The 24,275-nt window shown below is 37.8% G+C and overlaps 1 protein-coding gene across 1 annotated transcript; it reads right to left on the bottom strand.

Moving 5' to 3' along the window:
* On the bottom strand, positions 1,927 to 19,387 carry LOC109225232 (uncharacterized oxidoreductase At4g09670-like). Its single transcript, XM_019389830.1, has 2 exons — positions 18,846 to 19,387; positions 1,927 to 2,765 (listed from the first exon to the last, which is right to left on the bottom strand). Exons 1-2 carry the CDS (start codon positions 19,305 to 19,307, stop codon positions 2,145 to 2,147), a joined length of 1,083 nt encoding a protein of 360 aa, XP_019245375.1. The 5' UTR covers positions 19,308 to 19,387; the 3' UTR covers positions 1,927 to 2,144.

The raw sequence follows: 24,275 nt of genomic DNA, 5'->3' as shown, positions 1-24,275 counted from the left end.
TTTTGGTTAGTTATTCGGTATCCAAAATTTAATCAATTTAGATAATTGAAAAAATAAAGTATTTTGTATCAAGAAATTTTGAATTTAAGATCTCTTATTAAGGGTGTGAAATTTTATTCTGTCCACCACCTCTCTAGTTGGTACCGTTAATAGCGGAGTAAAAAGACCTACTCACAGCATATATTTTAGGAATTTTTATCTTCTACAGCAAAGGTTAACACCTTATTTATTTTAAATAAATATCATTTAAAAAAATTATAGATACCTTTTAAGGTTTATAGCAAAATATTTAATTTTGGTTACCTCCTAGCCCTAAGCCACTAAACACGCTAATCAGTTACACTATTTTCTTTCTCTCTCTACTTTGATACGTCTCATTCTCTTCCCCCATCCCATTAAAATTTTCGATCTCCTCTTCCTTCCACCGGATTTGTGCAAAGCCCACTTCAGAGCAGGTTCACTCTCTGCTTCAGCCGGTTTAAAATCTATTGAACATTTAATCTGGTTGGTTTCTCACCAACAACAGCAGCCGCCAGTAGACTTACTGCACACTTTTTATTTTTTGGGAACATAATGCGATAAGCATTTAGGCAAAATGCTCTTTGAACTTTATTTTATGGCCTTCCAAGATCAGAAGTGGCTTTGTTCTTGGAATCCCAAATATGTTAGAAGGGTTAAATCTCCATGTTTGAGTTTTGGAGTTGCTCAAGTATATTTGTCTCTGCCAACTTCGGTTTGTTAGTGGAGACAAAGATGTCTCCAGAGATGGTGAGCGTGGAGATATGGATGTTGTAGGATGATTTTCTGTTAATATATTTCAATGTATTTCATTGTATTCATTATCTTTTTTTTCATTGTAATTCAATGTATCTCGTTGTATTCCATGTATTTCATTGAATTCATTGTCTTTTTTTCTCATTGTATTTCAATGTATCCCGCTGTATTTTATGTATTTCATTGTATTCACTATCTCGCTATATGTCGTGAATGTATTCATAAGTTTTTGTAATTAATATAATTTATGTATTCAGATGTATTATATAATTTCTCTGAAGATTGCTATGTTTTGGGGGTATTTTTCGGTTGAAAATCTTTTTTATAAATGAAAATACAAAATTTGTGTGTTATAATTGAGTTTGTTGAGTTATATTAGGAGTCTATTATGTTAATTGATTCACTTTCCGTTTTAAAAACAGTGTAATCCCCTATTTCACGTCGTGAATACAGTCGAATACAATAATCTGTCCAGTTGTAATCCCATGTTTCACACCATGAATACAGTCGAATACACTCGAATACAACAACTGATTAGCTGGACTTCCCTGATCCACGCCTATTTTTGTTACTGTATTCATGAATACAATAGCTTAAATACATCAAATACATCTTATAACCACATAAAAGTTATCTATAATCCGTAATATAGCAAACGGTATCTATAGATGGCTAATTACTACTAAAAAATAGTGCTTTATGAAAATTTCCCTTTATTTTATAACTCTTCATATCTAATTGTTCCCTTAAATTTTATTGCATCCGCTCCTTATTGTTGGTAATTTTGCAAATGAAATTTTCTTCGTGAGAACTTAAGTACAACAATATAATCAAACACCTTTCTCTTTCCTTAAGGAAACTATTCCAAACTAGTTGAAAGTTTATAGAAACAGAGGCAAGCAATTCCTTGGTTGAAAAGATGCTCCTCCTACACTTTTCTATCCTCCCCTTGACCACCTGCAGCTAGAGTGGTGAAGATAGAGATTATAACATAACAGGAAGGTAAACAGAGATGGTTCTTTGCCAGCTTTCTTCAATACTGTTTTCTAATTCAATTTGGGTTGTCTGATGTTTATTATAATGAGACATGGTCACTTACCTTCACCACTTACTTTAGTTTTTATAGTCTCCAATAGATCACACGACATGATGTAAATTGTAAACCAAGGTTCTAAAGTTAAACATACTGATCATGTTCATAATCGAAATTCGAGAAGTTTATTGGTTGCAGTTATACAAGGATGCTCAAACCAGATACAATCACACATGCAAACCAAACCAGCTACACTGCAAATTTAAAGCGTAGCATCGATTCATAGAAGAATCCAATTTGTGTGACCAGCAGCAATAGTATCAACAATACCTAATCATCAATTTACAATCTCCACAGCTTCGAAACCTTTTTCGATCGAAGCCTTGACAGCATCCAAAACCAGAGTTGTCTTCCTACTAAGAGTTGGCCACTTCTTCTCAGGTTTTGAGCCTTCGTTTTTAATACTTGCAACCAGCCTAGAGAATTCTTTCACCATGAGAGCTTCCTGTGGAATGTCAGTCATGACCGTGTGCTCGCTAGGTTTTGGCTCCCACCCTGTAACAAGTTCTTTAAATCCAGATTCTACAGCTGAGACAAATGAAGCTTTCTTCTCCTCAAAGGGGATGATAAAGTCATGAATGTGTAACGTGCCCTTTGTTCCAACAGCAGTTAAATCCATTGTCAAGTTGGATAGGAAAGAGCAATGAAAACTTGCCACTTTCCCATCTTCCCACGATAAAGAAGCACCGCATGATATAATCACCCCCGCCTTGTTGAACACAGGGTTGCGTAAAGCAATTACTGATTTGGGAAGCTCAAAATCAGCAGCCCACAGAATACCCCTAATGCAATACCACCCAACATCACCAAGAGCACCAAGAGCATCAAGATCTGGTTTTACTCGAATGTCATTCTCAAGGAAGTTCTGATCAGCAGCAAATGTGAAACAAGTGTTTACCTGCAGAGCTCATTAGATATCAACTTCAGGACTACTAATATTAGCAGATATAAAGAAATTCGTAGCACTGAATCCAGCAGAAGGGCATGTAGTTGTATAAGTGAAAGCAGAGAGCAAGAAGAATACTTAGCTAATCAATACTTATAGAACATTGCAAAACAATGTCAATACAATAAGATAATAAATGGATCTGATTCTGGCACAAACAAGCTTGTACAAGTGAGGTCTCTCTAGTGCAACTAGGTCCATAGTACCGGAAACTATATGCGAATCAAGATCGATGAAAGGAAGTTTCACAATAACTCATACTCGTTATCAAATCCTACAGTTCCAGAAACTATACGCGAATCAAGATCGATCAAAGGAAGTTTCACAATAAGTAACTCAAACCCGTTATGAAATCCTACTCAAAGGAACATGGAGGCCCTTGTGGCAGAACAGGCAACCTAATGATCTGCAAAACATTGCTTCAAGTTAATCATAATAAAACTACAGACGTGGTACTACCATGAAAGCTTTGTATAACAAAAGCACCAATCAATCAACTAAAGCCTAAATCTGTTAGGGTCAACTCTATCAATGATGTGTATACAGTTCACTCTATTGGATTTCCAATGTGTCACTGTCACATGCGACAAATTCTAAAAATATAGATGGAATTAAAAAGCATGTCTGCATAAGGTAACCTTCCGCCCCCGAGAAGCCCTCCATTTGACTTAAGATCAAGGCCCCTCAACTCACACCTAGGATTAGACTTCCTAAATCAAGTTTGTACAAGGTTTAACTGTTTGCCTAATGGGTACAGAGGCGGACCTATGTGTAACCTTGAGGGGTCTCCGGACCCCGTAAACTTAGGCAGATAGTGTGTATATGTATATGTCTATACCGTGAAAATGGTTAATCTAAATCACTTGGCATCCTCTCTAAATGCCTTTAGGAGGCACTGGTTGAGCAGAATATTGATGACCAGTCGCGTTAAAATCTTGGGTCTGCCTTTGAATGGGCAATAGGGGGATATTAAGCCTATGTTCTGCCAGTGGGGACAGGGTCATGAACAGTCATTTATTGGGTTAAAAAATAAGTACTGCATCCAAATGCACTATCGCTGATAGACATTAGTTTACACCTTTGACCACCATTTAGTCGAAAAATGATAACTTATCCTACAACTTGCTCTACAATGCTCAAAAACACCTATGCTTTTCTTGACTATTCCTTCTTTCACCGTGATGAAGAAGCATTCTAGTTCCGATAATATTGAAACTTCCACCCGTTCCCCTAACGCGGTCACTGTCACTCAGTTAATCAACTAGTTAAATCCAAAAACTAGCCTGAGCCGGACTATATGAATGCCTCCTATGCATTCAGCTCTTTTGGATCCACTATCCCTCAAACAGTGCAACCCTGTTCTACTTGACTAAGTCCGTACTACTCCGATGAGATAGTTGCTTTACCCAACTACCCTTTTTGACAAAAAGACAGAGATCACCAATTGTGCATTCATTAATTTCAACAAAAATGGAAAGTGCCCTGTCCTTGAAAAAAAAGGAAAAAAGAAAAAAAGAGACCCTCCCTCATAAATTGCAACGAAAGGAGATTATAGGTCAAGTTTATTATTTATAGGTTGCCCCTCATTAGTTTTACCACTACAGTTTAGCCCCACTTTATTATCTATTTTCATTAGTACCCCTATTAAGTTTATATATATATATATATATATTCTGTAACCATAGCATTGTAGGTAATCTGTTAAATGAAAATCTGAATCTTTTATCTTTTAATTACTTTTCTTTTTTTTCTCTTAGTTCCTCTTTCCTGTTTCAATGGCGAATCCAGTGTCGGATTCGCTACAATTGGTATCAGAGCCACCGGTCTTCGGCTTTACTTCCGTTGCAACGTTCGACCAATCGACAAGAACGGAGCAATGGTTCACTCTGCAACATCATTGCACTAATCAGTCCTACCAAACATATTCTCATTTTTATATGGCATCCTATGGCACTGGGAACTATTGTGGTGAATTTTATCAGCATCCTTATGGCTTTGAGGTTAATGGTGTGATGCAGGATTCATATGCAAATCATTGCTACGATACAAATCTCGGTTCTCTTCCTAATCCATATGGATTTGAGTGTATCCCTAGAACCACAAGTGTTGCACGAGACTCTAAGCACAAACGATGTGCCACCGGTGGCAAGAGAAAAGCTTGGAGGAAGAAGCACAAATATGAGCTTGGTCGACAATCTGTTGCTGCCAAGCTTTCAAGTAAAAAGAAGGTCAGGCGAGTTCATGTGCAAGTCAGCAATGGTGAATGGGCGCCCAAGTATTCTGTTGGAAGCGAAATAATGAAAGAGGACCAGCCTTTAGTTGTGGAAGGAAATAGAGAAATTGAGGTTCATGTGTTCGATAAAATTCCTCAGAGGGAGAAAATCAATTTGAAAGATAGCAATGGGATGATGCTGACATGACTGAACAACTGGAGATAGATGGTATAGGAATTGAGATCAAAGATGCAGTTGCTGCTAATGCTGTCGCTGATTACTTGGAGATTAGTACGGACCAGTTGTTTGAGGAATGTCCTCTAAAGGACAACACTGATTTGTTTGATGTGCTTCAGTCAATAAAAATTTAAGATGATTTTGAAAGCACCGGAGGTGTCTCTATTGTCCTTACGGACATCCATGAATGGGAAAGTATTTATAATCAAATTTGTATGGATTATGAGACTCATTTTGTTAACATTGATGATACTGAAGAAAACAACGGTGTAGAGGATAATGAGAAGTTCAGTAATGAGCATGAACAAACTAATGGAGGTGCTGAGGTGGAGATGGAAAAAGGCAAGGAAGAGGATCCGGAAGATGAACCAGTAAATATACTTCTAGAAATCTCCTCGAATGATCAACTACCAGTGCTTCCTTATTTCAAAGAAGATACCCAAAATTTGGTCAATAACGATCCAGCACACCAGAAAATCTTCATGTTTAGATTAGGTTGTGATACGCTTTTCGAGAATATTTGTGTCCTTGAGTATGTCAAATCTGATTTATTAGAGTTATTTGGTAAGTGTCCTCAACAGGGTATAGCTGGGCTAGGTCACCAGAGGTCCCAAGAGGAAGGGATAGCTATGGTGGAAATTGGAGTGAATAAGTCCCCGATAGTTGCACTAAATATAGTGGGAAAGGTTTTCAATGAAAATCCCAAAAGAAATGAAAGCGCGTGGATTTGTCCGTTTGCTAAAGAAGAACCAGAGATAAATGAATCTAAACAAACCTCTATGGTTTTCCAAATAATGAAGGCTGGTGATTTCCCTCTAAAGTTGCTTGTGTACAATCATTTGACTGATATATATGTCAAAAGTCTTAACAAGGCTGTTTTGAAACTTCTTAACAAATTGGTCAAAACTGATATTCAAGATTGGCAGCTACAAATATTTCTTGATGGCATAATGCAATATACAACATTATTGTTGATATTGGAATGTAGAATGGAGTCATTTGAAGCAGTTATAATAGGTGGCAGGAATGGTGACCTGCTAAATCTCAGCATTGTGGCATTTTTTGGTGAATTTTCTAGTGCTTTATCATTAGTTACAACTGACAAAGCAATCACAAGCCTGATTCTATTAGCTTATTACTTGAAAGAGGAGGGTTCATCTCAGGAACCTGAACCATCTATGTCAGGGGTAGTGGGTGAGAATATTGGCAGTGTTGACTCTGTAATAGCCGATATAGATTTTGGTAAGTTTGCAACAATACTTGAGCATGGGGATGCTTATGTTAAAGTGTTGGCCCAAGAACAGGTGAAGTTTTGAAGAATGACAAATGAACTCAGTCATGGACCAGTTCCATCGTGTAAAGTACAGTCATGCTCAACCTATACATGTGAGATGCACGTGAAGGAGATAAGTCCTACTGATCAAGAAGCAATATCTCCTGATCTGATCGAAAAGGTTGCATATTGGATAAGGGGAGAAAGTCTCCTTATATCAAGAGAACACAATCCGGATAAAGATAGTGTTGGAGTTTGAGATCTTCAAGAACTCAACTACGATAGAAGATCAGCAATTGAGTCCCAATCAAAATCTGATTACTAACCCATTAAAAGACAGTGATTGTTCTCTTTTACAGGTATTGCACATACGCAGAAGTTAAACTAAATTGAGAGCAAAAGAGCAAGGCGATTTTGCAAAAAATTTATGTGAGATTTGAGTGTGCACTCCTGAAGCTACTTGAACGAGATAGAAGAATCAGTTCCATTGTGTATTTCTTTTATTCTAGTTCAATTGTAGTAGGTGGTTTAAAATTGTACCTTTCAGCTTTCATAGAAGCAATTGTATTAGGTACCTAGAGTGTTCAAGTTATAAGTTAACTTGAAGTTGTCGCAACAGTTGAGGCTGTGTGCCACAACGGGATTAGAGTTGATCCTTAGGTTTACAAAGAGTTTTGTAAATGCTGTTTTGGCTTAGTGATTTTAATGGAAGTTTGGGAAAATCCTACCGAGTAGTAGGTCGTAGTTTTTTCACCGTTTGAGCCAGGTGTTTTCCACGTAAAAATCTCTGTGTTCTTTATTTTATGTACTTATTATTCCACAAACAGTAGTAGTTAGTACATCTAGAAGAACCAGGTTCTTCTAGAGCGAAAATTGGGTACCACACAAATCACCCCCCCCCCTCTTGTGTGGTATTGACGTTTAGAACATCAATTGGTATCAGAGCAGGTTATTCTTGAAGAGGCTAACACCTTAGGAAAAGATCAAGATGAGTGCACCACCTGGGAACTGGGAAGGGCAATCCACTGCTAGGCCTCCACTCTTCAATGGTCAGTACTATTCCTGGTGGAAGAACAGGATGAGAGATCATATCATAGGAGAGGACTATGAACTCTGGGACATAGTCACTGATGGTCCTTTGGCAACTACAAAGAAGAAATGAGGAAGGAATGGATGTGCCAAAGACAAGAGCTGACTGCACTGCTGAAGATTTGAAGAAATGGGAGAAGAATGCCAAGGCCAAGAAATGGCTTGTGTGTGGACTAGGTCCAGATGAGTACAGTATAATTCAAAGCTGTACCACTGCTAAGGAAATCTGGGACACTTTGCAAGTGGCTCATGAACGAACACCTCAAGTGAAGAGGTCCAGAGGAACACTGCTGTATTCTCAATATGAGAATTTCACTATGAAGGAAGGAGAAACCATCCAAGAGATGTATACAAGGTTCACCACACTGACAAATGAACTTAAGTCTCTTGGAAGGATTATCCTTGAAGAAGACAAAGTTGAGAAGATTTTAACAAGGGTTCTGCCAGTCTCTTGGGAAAGCAAAATCACTGCTATTCAGGAATCAAAGAATATTGCTACCCTTAAGCTGGATGAACTAACTGGAAACCTTACTGCCTATGAACTGAGAAGGCAAACCATGAAAATGGATGCGCCCAAGAAGGAAAGAAGTCTGGCTCTTAGAATTGCTGAAGGTTCAGATCTGGAGGATGAGGAAATGGCTATGATCACAAGAGATCTCAAAAAGTATCTGATGAGAGGAAAGGGTTCTTCAAGAGGTACAACCTTCAACAAACCAAGGGCTCCTGAGAAACAGACCAATGAGGGTTGCTACAAATGTGGTAAGACTGATCACATGATCAAGAATTATCTTCAATGGGAAATTGAGTGGAAGAAGGAAAGGGCTGAACGAAGGAACATGTTCAACCAAAAAGAAACAAAGGATCAACAAAGGTTTTGGTTGCTGCCTGGGGAGAAACATCAGATGAGGACTCAGAAGATGAAGCTGGAGATGAACAAGCACTTATGGCCATCGGAGAATCAGATGATGAACAAGAGGTAAGTATTCTTCATCTCAAAGAGAAGATTAAATTCCTGTCTAAAGAAATGTTGTCTGAGCTACTGCTAGACTTCATTGATGAGTCTGAGATAATTAGCAATGAGAAGGAAGAACTATCTAGGGAATGTGTGATCCTAAAAGCCAAGTGCAAAAATCTAGAGTTTAGGGCTAATGAAAGTGAAAGTAAAAATGCTGAGTTGAAGAACCAGGTTCTTGAACTTGACACTAGTGTCCTAGAACTTAGGTCTGAGAACTTAAAACTGAAATTAGGAACAGGAAAGAAGAAAGCTGATCACACACATCTCACCCTAGAAGAAAACTTAGGAAAAATGAAGGATGAGCTGTACAGGATGAGCAGATAAGAGTATTAAAAGAAGATCTAGGGAAAATAAAACATGAACTAGACAGAACTTGCAAATGGAACAAGGCTTCTGATGCACTCTCCTGGCTACAAGAACATCACAGTAGCAACAAAAGAGGACTTGGCTATGGGACTCAAGCACCTAAGTGGGATCCTAAAAGCAAGTACCTCACTCTTCCTACGAACAAAATCTGCACACACTGTGGCAAGACTGGCCATTACAAAAATGAATGTAATGCAAAAGAAAAGGCCAGTCAAAAGAACAAAGCTTTTGTTCAAGAAAAAAATAGGCTGCCTGGATGGGCTAGAAGGAATCTGACTTATCCCTTTGCCTATAGAAAAAGGGACCCAAACTAGTTTGGGTTCCTAAGACTAACCCCTGATTTCTTTTTCAGGTCCAAGTGAAGGGAAGTAGCCAAATATGGTACATGGATAGTGGCTGCTCAAAACATATGACTGGAAGCAAGAACCAGTTCTTTTCACTTGAAAACCTAAAGGGAGGTAATGTCTCCTTTGAAAATAGGAAGAAAGGTGAGATTATTGGGGTTGGAAAAGTAGGTAAGACAGACTCTCACTCCATTGAGAATGTCTACTTGATAGATGGCTTGAAATACAGTCTGATCATGGAATTGAATTTGAAAATGCTAAGTTTGCTGAATTTTGTGATGAAAATGATATAGATCATAACTTCTCTGTCCCTAGGACTCCTCAACAAAATGGAGTAGTTGAAAGAATGAACAGGACTCTTGAAGACACGGCTAGGACTATGCTTCTTCTAGTAAGCTGCCCCATAGCTTCTGGGCAAAGGCTGAAAATGCATGACTAGACCTCTTGTAGAGAAGACTCCCTATGAGTTACTTAAAGAGAGAATACCAAATATATCCCATCTTAGGGCATTTGGATGTAAGTGCTTTGTGCACAATAATGGAAAAGACTCCCTAGGTAAGTTTGATCCCAGAAGTGATGAGGGAGTATTCTTGGGATATTCTTCACATAGCAAAGCATATAAAGTGTTCAATAAAAGAACTTTGTGTATAGAAGAAAGTGTGCATGTAGTATTTGATGAAACTAACATTCTTTCTGAGAGACAGGAACATGAAGATGAAGCCATTGGATTGATAAAGGATTTGACTGAAGCCTCAGCACAAGTCAAAGTGGCACCAAAAGAAGGAACAGGTGATGGAACAGGTTCTTCTATTTAGGGCAACCTGACAGGGGGAACTAATCAAAGAGGAACTGAAATAAATCCTCTAAACGAACCTGTTCATGACCCTGTTCCTCAGCAACAGAACATGGGAGAAACATCTAGTATGAACCAATTGATTGTGAAACCTCACAAATATCAAACTTCTCATCCTATTGAGAACATTATCACTGATCCAACATCTGGAGTCAAAACTAGATCACAATTAAAGAATCTGTGTGCTTTTGATGCCTTTTTATCTCTTATTGAACCTAAAAAAGTTGTTGAGGCTTTGCATGATGCAGATTGGGTCAATGCAATGCAAGATGAACTCAATAAGTTTGAGAGAAGTCAAGTTTGGCATCTAGTTCCAAGACCCAAGGATAGATCAATTATTGGTACAAAATGGGTCTTTAGAAACAAACTTCATGAAGATGGAACAGTTACAAGAAACAAGGCAAGACTGGTGGTCCAAGGCTAAAGCCAAGAGGAGGGCATAGATTATGATGAGACTTTTGCTCCAGTTGCAAGACTAGAGGCAATCAGACTCCTCATAGCCTTTGCAGCACATATGGAATTCACTCTTCATCAGATGGATGTCAAAAGTGCCTTCCTGAATGGCTACCTGAAAGAAGAAGTGTTTGTGAAACAACCTCCAGGGTTTGAGAGCAAAGAATGTCCTGAGCATGTGTACAAGTTAGACAAGGCTCTCTATGGACTCAAGCAGGCCCCCAAGAGCATGGTATGAACGACTGTCCAAATTTCTGCTTGAACATGGTTACAAAAGAGGTAAAATTGATAGTACATTATTCTTAAGGGAAAAAGGTAATGATCTCCATGTGGTACAAATATATGTTGATGACATAATCTTTGGGGCCACCACTGATAAGATAAGTAAGGATTTTGCAAAACTAATGGGGAGTGAGTTTGAAATGAGTATGATGGGTGAGCTTAGAGCCCGTTTGGATTAGCTGATTGTAAATAGCTGATAAGCTTGAAGTGCTGAAAAGCTTTTTTAAGTGCTGAAGCTGATTTTTAAAATAAGCATTTACGTGTTTGGATAGAAGTGCTGAAACTGATAATAAGCACTTGATGCGTTTGATTAAAAAGTGCTGATAAGCTATTCTTTTGTTAAAATGACTAAAATACCCTAGAAGTTTTTTCAAAAAATTATAAATTAAAAATTGCTTTGTAAAGAAAAGAATTAACAACGAATATGGAATGAGGAGAAAGTCAAGAAATTTATTTTGGGAAAAGTAATTTGTGAATTAGAAAATATTATTAAGGATAAACTAGTAAAAGTGTTGGTCAAACTAAAAGTGCTTATAAGTTGAAAAGCCATAAGTTGGGGTAACCAGCTTATGACTTATGACTGATTTTAGCTTATAAGAACTTGGCTTATAAGCACTTTGGGTGTTTACCAAACGCGTAGATAAGCCAAAATGTGCTTATACGCCAGTTTGACCAGCTTATAAGCTTAGCCAAACACCCTCTTAACTTCTTCTTAGGCTTGCAGATCAAACAAAGTCCTAATGGAACCATGATCCATCAGCAGAAGTATGCAAAAGAGTTAATCAAAAAGATTAAAATGGAAGAATCAAAAGAAATAGACACACCCATTGCAACTGCCACTAAATTAGACATTGATGAACCTGGTTCATCAGTTGATCAAAAGTTGTATAGGGGTATGATTGGTTCACTCTTGTATCTTACTGCCAGTAGACCTGACATCGTTTTTAGTGTAGGGCTTTGTGCTCGTTTTCAGGCAAATCCAAAAGAGTCTCACTTGACTGCTGTCAAGAGGATACTAAGATACTTGAAAGGCACCACTGATCTGTGTCTTTGGTACCCTAAAGGTAGTAATTTCAATCTAGTAGGATATGTTGATGCTGATTATGCAGGTTTCCTAGTAGATAGGAAGAGCACCTCAGGTATGGCACACTTTCTTGGTTCATGTCTTGTGTCATGGGCTACTAAGAAGCAAAATTCAGTGGTCTTATCTACTGCTGAAGCTGAGTATGTTGCTGCTGCTTCTTGTTGTACTCAATTGCTATGGATCAAACAGCAGTTGGTAGATTTTGGCATTGAAATTGGTTGCATTCTTATATTCTGTAATAACACTAGTGCTATAAGTATGACAAAGAACCCTGTTATGACTAAGCACATAGATGTTAGGCACCACTTCTTAAGAGATAACTATGAGAAAGAATTGATCTTCATAGAATTCTGTGCTACTAATAAACAAATTGCTGACATTTTCACTAAAGCACTGAGTAGAGAAAACTTTGAGAGGAACAGGTTGGAATTAGGGATGATTAAGATCACCTAATAGGTCCACTTCAGAATGCACAATGAAAAAAAAAATGAGAAAAAAAAAATATTTTGTTTGGCTAGGAATTCTAAACTTGTGTAAATATCTAGATTAATTCTTACTCAGCTTCATACTTTAATTAGTATACTCCTGTGACATGTGTTTATATGACTCACTAATCTTTTACAAAATTTTCTCTATTATGGCATTTGAGGCATGTTCAAGAGAGTTCTAAATGAAGAACCTAGTTCATTAGTATGGGCTCATATGAAAGCTTGGGTATGTTTTCTATACTCTGCACAATCAGAAAGATTAACATTTCAATCATGAGCAGAAGTCCTATACATGTCATATTCCTAGAAAAATTCTATCCGTTGGCATTGAACCAGTTCCGTCCATCTAGAACTCTAAACCGTAATTTTTGCCTAATATCTAGGGAAACCAAATTGATCATTAAAATTCTGGAAATTCAGTTTGATTAGACTTCTATTTGACCCCTGAAAAGGCTGCCGTTACTTATTAAATGTCTAATTCTCTTTAAATACACACCATCTCTCCGGTCTTCATCATAATTCCTAAACCGTCAAAAACTCTTCTTCACTTCTAATTGCCATCTTGTCCAAAATTCCCAAATTCTTTCAAGAAATCGACCATCATGTCTAACCCACAAGAAAATCCTGGAACTCCTCCACCACCATCTCCCTCACATTCATCCTCATCTACTCCCCCAGTGTATCTCCAAAACCTAGGCTACGAAGGCAGAAAATGCTCGCTCAAAAAACTGTAGCATCTGGGGCTCTGAGGAAGGCTTTAAATGAAAGGTTGAAAGCAAGCCAAATGAAGCAAAGCAAAACTCCAAATTCAGACTCCAGCTCTGAATCAAAATTATATCAATCAGCTACTGAGGGGGAAGGACATGGGTCTTATAACTCTGAGAGGACTCAAGAATCCCCTACTGAGGTAAGTTCATCTGTGAGTGGAAACTTAGAGACTAGGTTTGTTCTGGTTGGTCCTATTAGGGATGTTGAAGTGCCTGAGAGACGTAGGAGTGGAGGTAAAAAGAACTTTGAAAAAGAAAAAGAGAGAGAGGGTGCATGTGGTGAAGAGGGGGGAAATGGAAAGGGAGCAGTTCTTGCTATATGTGGGGTTACACATGAGAGATTAGAAGAGAGTGGCATGAAGTCAGGGGGAAGTGGTTCTGGGGAAGCGGCTGAGGGTTGGTTCATCCGAGCAAGCAAAGAGATGAACATGTTTCATCTACTGAAGAAACCTTGGCTGATCTACTGAAAAAGGTTGGGGCAAGCAATGACCCAAAGAAACGCAGAGCTCCCACAACAAAAGCCCCAACTGTTCCCAAGCCTTCCAAGAAAAGAAAAGCTTCATCCCCAAAACCTACTGCCTCTTCAGTGCCTAGGGGTAGAGCCACAAGAAGCAGGGTAAAACAAAGTGAAGCTGATCTACAAAAAGTTTTAGAAGAAAGTAAGAAAAAGAAAATGGATAAGGGAAAAGGGAAGATTGCAGAATCCTCAAAGGTACTACTTATTGAGGAAGAGGAGACGGAACTGGTCCATCAAGAAAGGGGTACAACAGAAGAGGTTCCTACACCCAAGCCTAAAAAGCCCAAGACTTCCTCCAACAAGTCTTCTTCTGCACCTGTATCTGCTGAACCCACACTAGCCAAGAGGACAAGATCTGTAGTGAAAGCTAAACAAACAAAAGTTTCAGATGATGATGACTGGAGTGGAGACGAAGAAGAGAATGAATCTGAGAAGGAGCAAGACAGGTTTGCCATGTTTGGCAGAAGGAAAATTTTAAAAAATAGATTGTTTAAGGACCTAGTGGAACCAGAGATGATGAGATTGGTAGATTCTTTAGCTGCTCAAGGATGGAAGGACATGGTCCTTCAGATGGATGGTAGGCTAGCCAGAAATGAGCTGATTGAGTTTATGGCAAATGCTGATGTTAAGTATGGAGTTGTTAGTAGCCTGGTGAAGGGAGACCCAGTGAAGTTTGATGCAGAGAAACTGGGAGAGATTCTGGACATACCCTCTGAAGGGTTTGATGACTATACTAGGCAAAGGTGGCCATGCATGGACTCCCTCCCTACTGCCCTTGAAATCACCAAGAGGTTTTGTGATTCAGAGGAAGTGAATGAAGCTAGGGCTGTGCAGAAAAGTGAGATGAGGCCTGAGCACAAGGTTGTGTTTGAGTTTGTCAACAAGTGTTTATTGCCTAGGCAGGAGAGAAGGCACACTGCTAACTACATGGACCTGATTCTTATGGAGTGCCTGGAGAGAGGAAAGCAAATCAACTGGCCTGCCCTCATTGTCAAATTGCTAGACAGGGTCATAAATGGCTCCAAGGCTCATGCTACTCCATATGGCTTCATACTGACCACAGTTCTGGACAGGCTAAATGTGCCTCTGAAGAAATCGGAAATGGCCTCGAGCAAGGAACACTTTGGCATCAAAACTCTTCTTGCCTGTGACTATCCGGTCAATGCCATCCCAATTGAACCTGGTTCATCTCTGAAGACACCCATCAACAACAAAGTTAGGACTTTGGTTCAGGAATGTGCAGCTAAGGATGCTGAAATTGCTAGGCTCAAGGCTCGTGTGATTGAAGTGGAAACTGAGAGGGATGGTCTTAGAATTGAGCTTGCCAAAGAAAATGAGAAGAATGATGGAATGCTTCAGAACATGCTGAACCTTCTCCAAACCCAACCCTCCAGTTCCTCCAAGCTTTAAGACTCCTAACCTTTGTCTCCTGAACTTGTCTAGTACCCCCAGTGACCTAGATTAGGGATTTTTCTGTTATTTTGCTCATGGTTGAATATTTTCTTTGTTTTGTGGATTATTGGTGGCAACATATCTCTATCAATGACAACTGCTATTTTCTCTTGTTCAATGCTTATTCTCACCTTAATAGTTAAATATGTTTGTTGATTACTGATGATTGCACCATGATTGCACTTGCAGTTGCCCCAGTGGCCATGAGTATTTATTATAATCTGGGATTCACATTGTGTATGCAACTTTTCGATGATGCCAAGAGGGGGGAAGAGATCTTGTGCTTTACATGTTCTGAAATAAGTGATGTTTATAACCTAATTAACCCGGTCCTTGATGATAAGTGAATTTTCTAAATTTAGTGTCGATGGTTAAGCTGAGTTCTTACAGGTTTCGAATTAGTAAAACACACAGAGTTTGTCATCATCAAAAAGGGGAATTCGTTGGCCCAAGAACAGGTGAAGTTTTGAAGAATGACAAATGAACTCAGTCATGTACCAGGTCCATCGTGTAAAGCACAGTAATGCTCAACCTATACATGTGAGATGCACGTGAAGGAGATATGTCCTACTGATCAAGAAGCAATATCTCCTGATCTGATCGAAAAGGTTGCACATTGGATAAGGGGAGAAAGTCTCCTTATATGAAGAGAACACAATCCGGATAAAGATAGTGTTGGAGTTTAAGATCTTCAAGGACTCAACTACGATAGAAGATCAGCAATTGAGTCCCGATCAAACTCTGATTACTAACCCATTAAAAGACAGTGATTGTTCTCTTTTACAGGTATTGTACATACGCAGAAGTTAAACTAAATTGAGAGCAAAAGAGCAAGGCGATTTTGCAAGCAATTTATGTGAGATTTGATTGTGCACTCCTGAAGCTACTTGAACGAGATAGAAGAATCAGTTCCATTGTGTATTTCTTTTATTCTAGTTCAATTGTAATAGGTGGTTTAAAATTGTACCTTTCAGCTTTCATAGAAGCAATTGTATTAGGTACCTAGAGTGTTCAAGTTATAAGCTGACTTGAAGTTGTCGCAACAGTTGATGCTGTGTGCCACAACGGGATTAGAGTTAATCTTTAGGTTTACAAAGAGTTTTGTAAATACTGTTTTGGCTCAGTGATTTTAGTGGAAGTTTGGGAAAATCCTACTGAATAGTAGGTCGTGGTTTTTTCACCTTTTGAGCCAGGTGTTTTCCACGTAAAAATCTCTGTGTTCTTTATTTTATGTACTTATTATTCCGCAAACAGTAGTAGTTAGTACACCTAGAAGAACCAGGTTCTTCTAGAGCGAAAATTGGGTACCACACAAATCACCCCCCCCCCCCTCTTGTGTGGTATTGACGTTTAGAACATCATAAAGAAACTCTTATTGATGAGAAATGAGCCCATAGTTCCAAGATTGGTATGAAATTGTTACACTCGTGGTAGGACTTCTTCAAGATGAGAATGCCCTTCGGATAATCGCATATTGTGGGTGCCAAGAGATTGGAGACTATATGGCCATAAGTGAACTTAATACTATGAAAGGAGCTCTGGACAATACTGCTACTCTTTATCATCAGCAGCGCAGGGTTACCTTACTATTGATTATTTTGGGTTATTTAAGTCATTATTTGAGGGCATATACACTAGGGAACCATTTAGTGAAGTATTCTCTGGCAAAGGTGGCACTACCTAGGCCAACTAGGCTCCTTGTACAAAGAAAAATTATTCACAAAGACGTGTTCTCGATTAGACAAGCGAGAAATGCACTTGCAAAGGAAAATGATCCCCTCAAAGTAACTTGCTATCATCCTCTTTATCTCAAGATTAATCTCATGAGTCCTCCAGATTTTAATCAGTTAATTGATGCAATAAAATTGTTCATCTTAAACGTCGCCATGCTTACTATGGGTAGTTTTCTTCCATCTAGATTAGATGAAGCTGCTAGTGCTTTATGGAAGTTTGGTGATCTTTCTATTTACATTGATGATGAGTTTGTCGGAATATCCTTTGTTCCCTTGCAACCATGATGCTTGTGGGTGCGTGACTCAATCAAGGAAGGATCCTTTGAGCTAAATGCTCCACTAGTTCATTGTTTTCATGTGGCTGAAGACCTTCAAGCACAAAAGATGGATTTCACGCCTGAAATTTCATTTGATCCTGGTGGCCATAGCTTTGCTGGATCAGTCAGTGTGCCGAATAATGCATGGGTAGAGTTAAGCAGGGTATTTAATGTTCAATCTAAAGATAATGAGGTTTATTGGAGGAAGAAGAAGGTTGAGCGATTACTAAGTAAGTTCCAGTTCAGCTTTTTTGTCAGCTACAGTGACCTCAAGTGTTCATGGAAGCATGGGAACCCCAACAGAGTTGCAGACAGAGAGTTATCTCTTGCATTTCCACATAAAGGATTTTTAGGGATACTTGGTCTAGATTGTGGTGGCAAAACTACTTCTAGCGGTATGATCATTGGACCCTTTTATTCAAACATTGAGACAGAATATATTGCAAGAAGGAGACAAACACTCTTTCACAGAATATATTGCAAGAAGGAGACAAACACTCTTTCACAGAAGATTGGAAAATATGAAGAGCCCTGCTTTAAGCCAAGAAATGGAGGGATCTATCAAAAGCTTTTATCTTTCTATGATTATGGATCACGCAATTGCTGACAGAAATTTTGTGGATACTATGTTAGCAAATAAAGTCATCCCTGCTCATGTTGTTTTCTCCCTGCAGTATGACTTTGTTAAGCATGAGTTTTGGAAGCACAAACTCAAGAATGCTCCCTGGAGAATCACATTTCAAGTGCTTGAAGGAGTGCAAACATATACTGTCCATCTCATAATTCCAAATGCAACATCGTTTAACTTTGGTGAAGAAAAGATCAGTGCTTGTTTGGTGGAGTTGACTACTACTGAATTCATCCATTTCCAACCTTGAGGACAAGGTTGTTATTAGGGGGATGGAATGTAACGAAAGGAGATTATAGGTCAACTTTTATTATTTATAGGTTGCCCCTCATTAGTTTTACCACTACAGTTTAGCCCCACTTTATTATCTATTTTCATTAGTACCCCTATTAAGTTCATATATATATTCTGTAAATATAGCATTGTAGGTTATTTGTTAAATGAAAATCTGAATTTTTATCTTTTAATTACTTTTCTTTTTTTTTTCTCTTAGTTCCTCTTCCCTGTTTCAATGGCGAATCGAGTGCCAGATTCGCTACATAAATGTGTATGAAAGATACATGTTAAATATTTATTGATTTGATATAAACACCATGTGCCGATAAACTTTTATCCCTTTATTGATATCATTCTATGACTAATTTTTACCTTATCAGTTTCTAAAAAAGCATTATTTTTCTGTATCTTTTTTATTTATTTATGTAACCATACTATAAGCCCTCCAGAAACAATTAGCAGGCCTGTATAAGAAAGAAATAGCAATAGATATTCAGATAAAGTGATCTCTTTCTTTCTTTCTTTTTCTTTTGGGGGATGGGGTTGACCAAAATCCGACTTTAACCATGACTCCATGAGATAACAAAAATAGCCTTAAAAATCCCCAGAATTTGAACTAAAGAATAAATCATCAGCAATACATACCGTTTTGAGTTCACCAAATTGCTGTGGATCAGAAAGAAATTCTCTCATCTTAGCAGTACGAGGATGATGCATCCACATAGTACCATCCATAAACTGCACCCCATTAGATTCACACGCCTCCAATATTACATCCACTTCCTTAACATTTAACCCGACAGGCTTTTCACACAACAAATGCTTCTTCTTCTGGGCTACAAGAACGGCCCATTTGATATGCAGACTTGTGGGCAGAGGCACATAAACTGCATCCACATTCGGGTCGTCGAGCACTTCTTCATAGCTGCCGTACACCTTCGCCGTCGACGGAAAACCGTTTTCGGCAGCGAATTTTCGGGCCTTCTCGATTGAACGGCTGCCGACGGCGTAGAGCGTGGCGTTTTGTGTAAGGAGTATAGCGCGTGACACCTTTCGTGCGATATCCGCACAGCCCAATATTCCAAATCTTATGGTGGAGTTTGCCATTTTCTTCGAGTGAACTCGTTGACCGAACTGTTGCTTAGTGAATGGCCAAGAATGTATAGGCCAAAATTATCCACGTCACGTATTACACGGTCATTTCTATAATAATATTCCATAATTAAGTAAAGGTGAAGGGAGATGGTTATCCTTTATGGAAAGTAGTGAGCATTAATGAAAATGCTCGAAAGGAAAATAATATGACCAGTAGATAATCTTTTTCAGGGTATAAATTAATCAATTAATTGGAATTACATAAATTAGGAAGTAATATTTCATCCGTTTTAATTTAAATGACACATTTTTCTTATTAGTCTATTTCAAAAAAATGACACTTTTCTATATTTAGAAACAATTTAACTTTGAACTTTTCATTTTATTCACTTTACCCTTAATGAGAAATTTTTATAGTGACACAAATATTGTAGCCCCACAAAGCTTTTATCTTTTAAGCATTTAGGACTATATATTTCAAAAATCTTCTTTTCTTTTTAAACTTTGTGACAAATCAAACTATCTCATCTAAATTGAAACAGAGAAAGTATATAATTTGGTCTCTCTTTTAGGAAAAGAGAGGAAATTGCTACCAATATACGCTATTGCTGTAATCAAGCCATTTTCCTTTCAACTTCGGTGGAATTTGAAAACTGGAGATAATATTATGTGCTTTAGAGGAAAATTTTCACAAACATTTCATGAGATTTTTACTAGTAAGACATACTTCCTTTATGGTCTAAATAGGGGCATGCACTATATGCATTAAATCAAAAGCCAAATCGAAACCGAAAATTTTGCTTTTTTGGGTTAAATATTTTAGTGCAGTTTCTATGAAAAATTTGCTGCAATTCTCTTCTATTTGAACTAGACGGATTAAATCCTTTTTTTTTTCCTTTATTTCTAACCTACTTAAAGGAAAGGGTATTAATGCCTCATTTGTTTGCACTTAACGGAGGTCTGAATCTTAATCATTCAGACCTCAGATATTAAGTGCGTTTGTTTTAAAGTCTGAATCTTAATTATTCAGGTCTTAATCGTTAAGTGTGTTTGTTTTCTTAACTTTACAACTACTTAATAGGTCTGAATAGGTCTGTATGATTAAAATCTATAACAGAGACTTAATTTCATTAAGATGCTATCACATATTCATTATTAACTACCGCCACCGCTTACCATTATCAACTACCACCACCACCACCATACTCAACCACCACCACCACCACGCCACCATCATCCTCTATCATAGCCGCCCCAATTATCGGCAATCACCACCCACTATCCACACCACCCCGACCACCATATATCATTCTCACCCACAATCAACACTCATCCACCTCAACTACCACAACTGACCACCCCATCACCATCAACAACCACAGTCAGCACTGCCCATCATTATAGCCTACCACCACCCACCCACCACCCACTCGCCACCTTCCTCAGTCACAACTACTACCACCACCCGCCATTATTAACTATCACCACCCACCACCACCATCCTCAATCATTATCGCCACCACTACCAATCACTACTAGCTACTAGCATGAACCACCATCATCAACCAAAACTACCACCAACCACCGTCTCTAATCGGCATTCACCCGTTAGCCATCATCACCAACAACTATCATATTTTAAAAAATTATATCTTTTATTGATAGACTATTAGATTAGTTAGTATTTCATTTGAATTTTATGTTTATTAATTTTCAAATAAAGATAAATTTTATATATTTAGATGTTAAAAATCAAACAGTCTTAATTATTTTTATTCAGATATTAATACACATCTTAATATATTCACATGTGTATTCCAAATTTCTTAATCTGAATACACATCTTAATGATTCATATGTCTTAATCTTAAAAAAACAAATGAGGCCTAAATGTGGTTATGAGGCTATTACAGTTGTTCAGGTCGATAGGCGTGTTACTATTAATTGTTGAGGCGCTTTCTAAAATCATAAAATTTCACTTGGCTATCGTTCTTCTCCAGCTTTGTTTCAACTAGCTTTTATCTTAAATCAGTCTGTATGCAATATCTCATATTTAATCTAGCTATATGGCCAAGCTTTTTCTCGTAATCGGAAACAAAACTTCTTTTTTACTTTATACGTACTCATTTACTTGAAATTTTATATCTATCTGAAGAAATAATACTGTGATGAGTACTTGTCGAACCACTAAACATTAGACACGTTAACAAAGCTATCCTAAGTTGGTGTAAAGGTAATTTTGTCTTTTAAATGAATCCACCACATAGATATAGAGCAAGTGTCCAAAGAAAGCCCCAAAAAGTCTCAAGTGTAGATAGGCGCCAAACCGCCAAAGTGACCAGAAAGCCAACTTTCTCATGCACCTCATATATTATTTATCCCTATTCCCTACCTGCTGTTGGTAGACATATAATTACAAGCCTTGTGGCGACAAAATGATGTCATGGAAATAGTTTAAATTTTCGAAACTTTGGGTGGTTGGTTTTGGCGTTTGTTTATGTGAAAATGATGACATTTTCGCTTTAGTTCGTTTGTCAATGATTGATGACATTACCTACTACTTGCTCCCTTCCTCCATTAAGACTTATTTCACCTTACGCTGCCACTAGAAAACTATCAAAAACCGTTCACAGCATATCGATCGAAATCGGTCGAAAAAGAAATCGATTAAAATTGGTCGGAAAATAGATAAATTGATCGCAAAAGTCAGAAAAAAATTTCACGCAAAAGATACCGACCACCATCCATTGGAAAAAGTGGTCCCATAACAAAAAAGAACACTGCTACGTCTGACACATAAAAATTCCGACCGATGTTGGGCGGGAGTTGGTCAATCTTTGACCAAGACATGGCCATACTTGCATATTATCTACCAAAATAAGTTTAGTTATGCCGACCGAAAATCGGTCAGAAATGTTAATTTATTTTTTTTTTGCCCAGTGTCAATTAGTTTTTTCCATAACAAAAATATTTTTTTATAATTATTATTAATTTACCAACCGATTTCAGTCGGTATTATTGTTAAATTATTTGTTATTACAATATCTACATATATTTAACAATACAGACACTAGAAATGGTAAAATGATTAAAAGAAAATAGTTAGCCACCCATATATCCACTAAAAAATGGATTGGATAATGAACTTTTTAAAAACGGGTCAAATATGGATAAGAACCATATTATCTATTTAGAAAATGGATAACCAATGGGTAACCAATGGATAGCCAATGGGTCTAACTTTTACATTTGTAAAGCCTCAAATTGGGGGATCCTCAAGTTAGGGAGACTAAGAATTCTCCCAAAAGTGATCATATGCAAGAAGTCATAGATAATATGGTTACCTATATTATCCACCAGTTAACCCGCTTTTTATCTGTATTAAACATGGATCAGGTCGGATAATTTATCCGTTTTTTCATTATCCATCTTCGACCGGAACCATATCCGACCCAACCCACCTGTTTGCCACTCCTAACACACACACACACACACACACACACACACACACACACACACACACACACTGTATACGACTAAAATCGGAGAGCCTGATTTTATGATCGTTATGACATTCCACAACCTGCCTCCAGAAACCTCGAGGCGCAGTTCGAGGTTCGATCCCGAGGGTCCCCTATGCTCAACCTCGGGCAGCGCAAATCGGTGGCTATGATGGGCAAGGGGGAAATTCCCAAGGCACGTGACCAAAGCTGACAACACCTGCAAGAATAGTACAAGCCTGTATCAGACCATTAAATAGCTGTACCGGCTACGTCTCATTGTAATAATTAGGGGTGTTCATAAAAACCCGAAAAATCGAACCAAACCGACCAAAAAAACCGATAATTTTTGGTTTGGTTTGGTTTTGGTTTTGAATTTTAAAAACTGATCAAATTTGGTTTGATTTTGGTTTAATCAGGAAAAACCCGAACCAAACCGACTATAGGAGTAGCTATTTCAAATTTATTATTACACCTATATATGTGTATATTTTTATATAAAGTTTCAAAAATTTAATGGTAAATGTTAATAGTTTGCACTTTTAGTATAGTTCTTTACCTTTATATTCTAGTTTGATTGGTAGTTTTCTTTTGTTAAGTGTAAGAATCCATTTCGAGTTAAAAATAATATATCTTTAATTGAGTCCTTAAATTATTCATGACTATTTGATTCAATTATCATCAATATATCTTGGTAAATAATACTCAAAGGGCAATTGATTTGATAGTGTTACGTTGAAAATGTGGTCTCCGGAATATGTGTTTGGTAGTGTATGTCTCATATTTAAGAAAAAACCGACAAATAACCGAAAAAACCAAAAAACCGACATAAATCGAATCGAGAAAAAACTGATTTAATTTATTTGGTTTGGTTCTAATATTTGAAAAACCGACTTGCTTGGTTTGGTTTCTTTTTAGGAAAAAACCGATCCAAACCGAATCATGAACACCCCTAGTAATAATTATACATGTACCATGTTGGGATTGCCCCTCCTATATAAAGGGGACCTTTGTCATTTCTTGCACACATGATATTCAATACAAGAACAAGAGCATTCTCTGCTCTCTAACTTAAACATTCTCCATTGTCTTTCCTTTGATTTATTGCTTACATTTATTACGTTTGGTTGATTATTTTCTCATTTATTACTCATCATTGATCATAAAGAGCCATCATTAAGGCCCTTGGAACTGTTAGTCCTTCATCGATTATCCCCGATCGAGCTGATTAGCTCAACCTCGAGGCCCAGCTTAGGCCAGTCCGAGACCCCGTCTCGCAGCCATTCGGTTTGAATAACAACATTGCCTCTTACTCTTACTTTACTTTCCTAGCTCACGCTTAGCATCTACTGCCTAACAACCAGTACTAAAACAAATCACGTATTTTTAGAACCACAAAATTAAATTTAATTATAATTACCATTTTTAAGGTAAATAGTTTGGCGCCCACCGTGGAGCTAAAAATAATAGTGATTGTTTT

Source organism: Nicotiana attenuata, chromosome 5, assembly GCF_001879085.1.
Source record: "Nicotiana attenuata strain UT chromosome 5, NIATTr2, whole genome shotgun sequence".
Lineage (NCBI taxonomy): Eukaryota > Viridiplantae > Streptophyta > Magnoliopsida > Solanales > Solanaceae > Nicotiana > Nicotiana attenuata.
This window is presented reverse-complemented; position numbering and strand designations above follow the sequence as displayed.

What these genes read in the sequence shown, in the direction of transcription:
- LOC109225232 (XM_019389830.1), bottom strand. Translation starts at nt 19,307, where the DNA reads ATGGCAAACTCCACCATAAGATTTGGAATATTGGGCTGTGCGGATATC. An exon ending in AATTTGGTGAACTCAAAACG is followed by an intron (nt 2,766 to 18,845) that starts GTATGTATTGCT and finishes TGAGCTCTGCAG; the next exon opens with GTAAACACTTGTTTCACATT.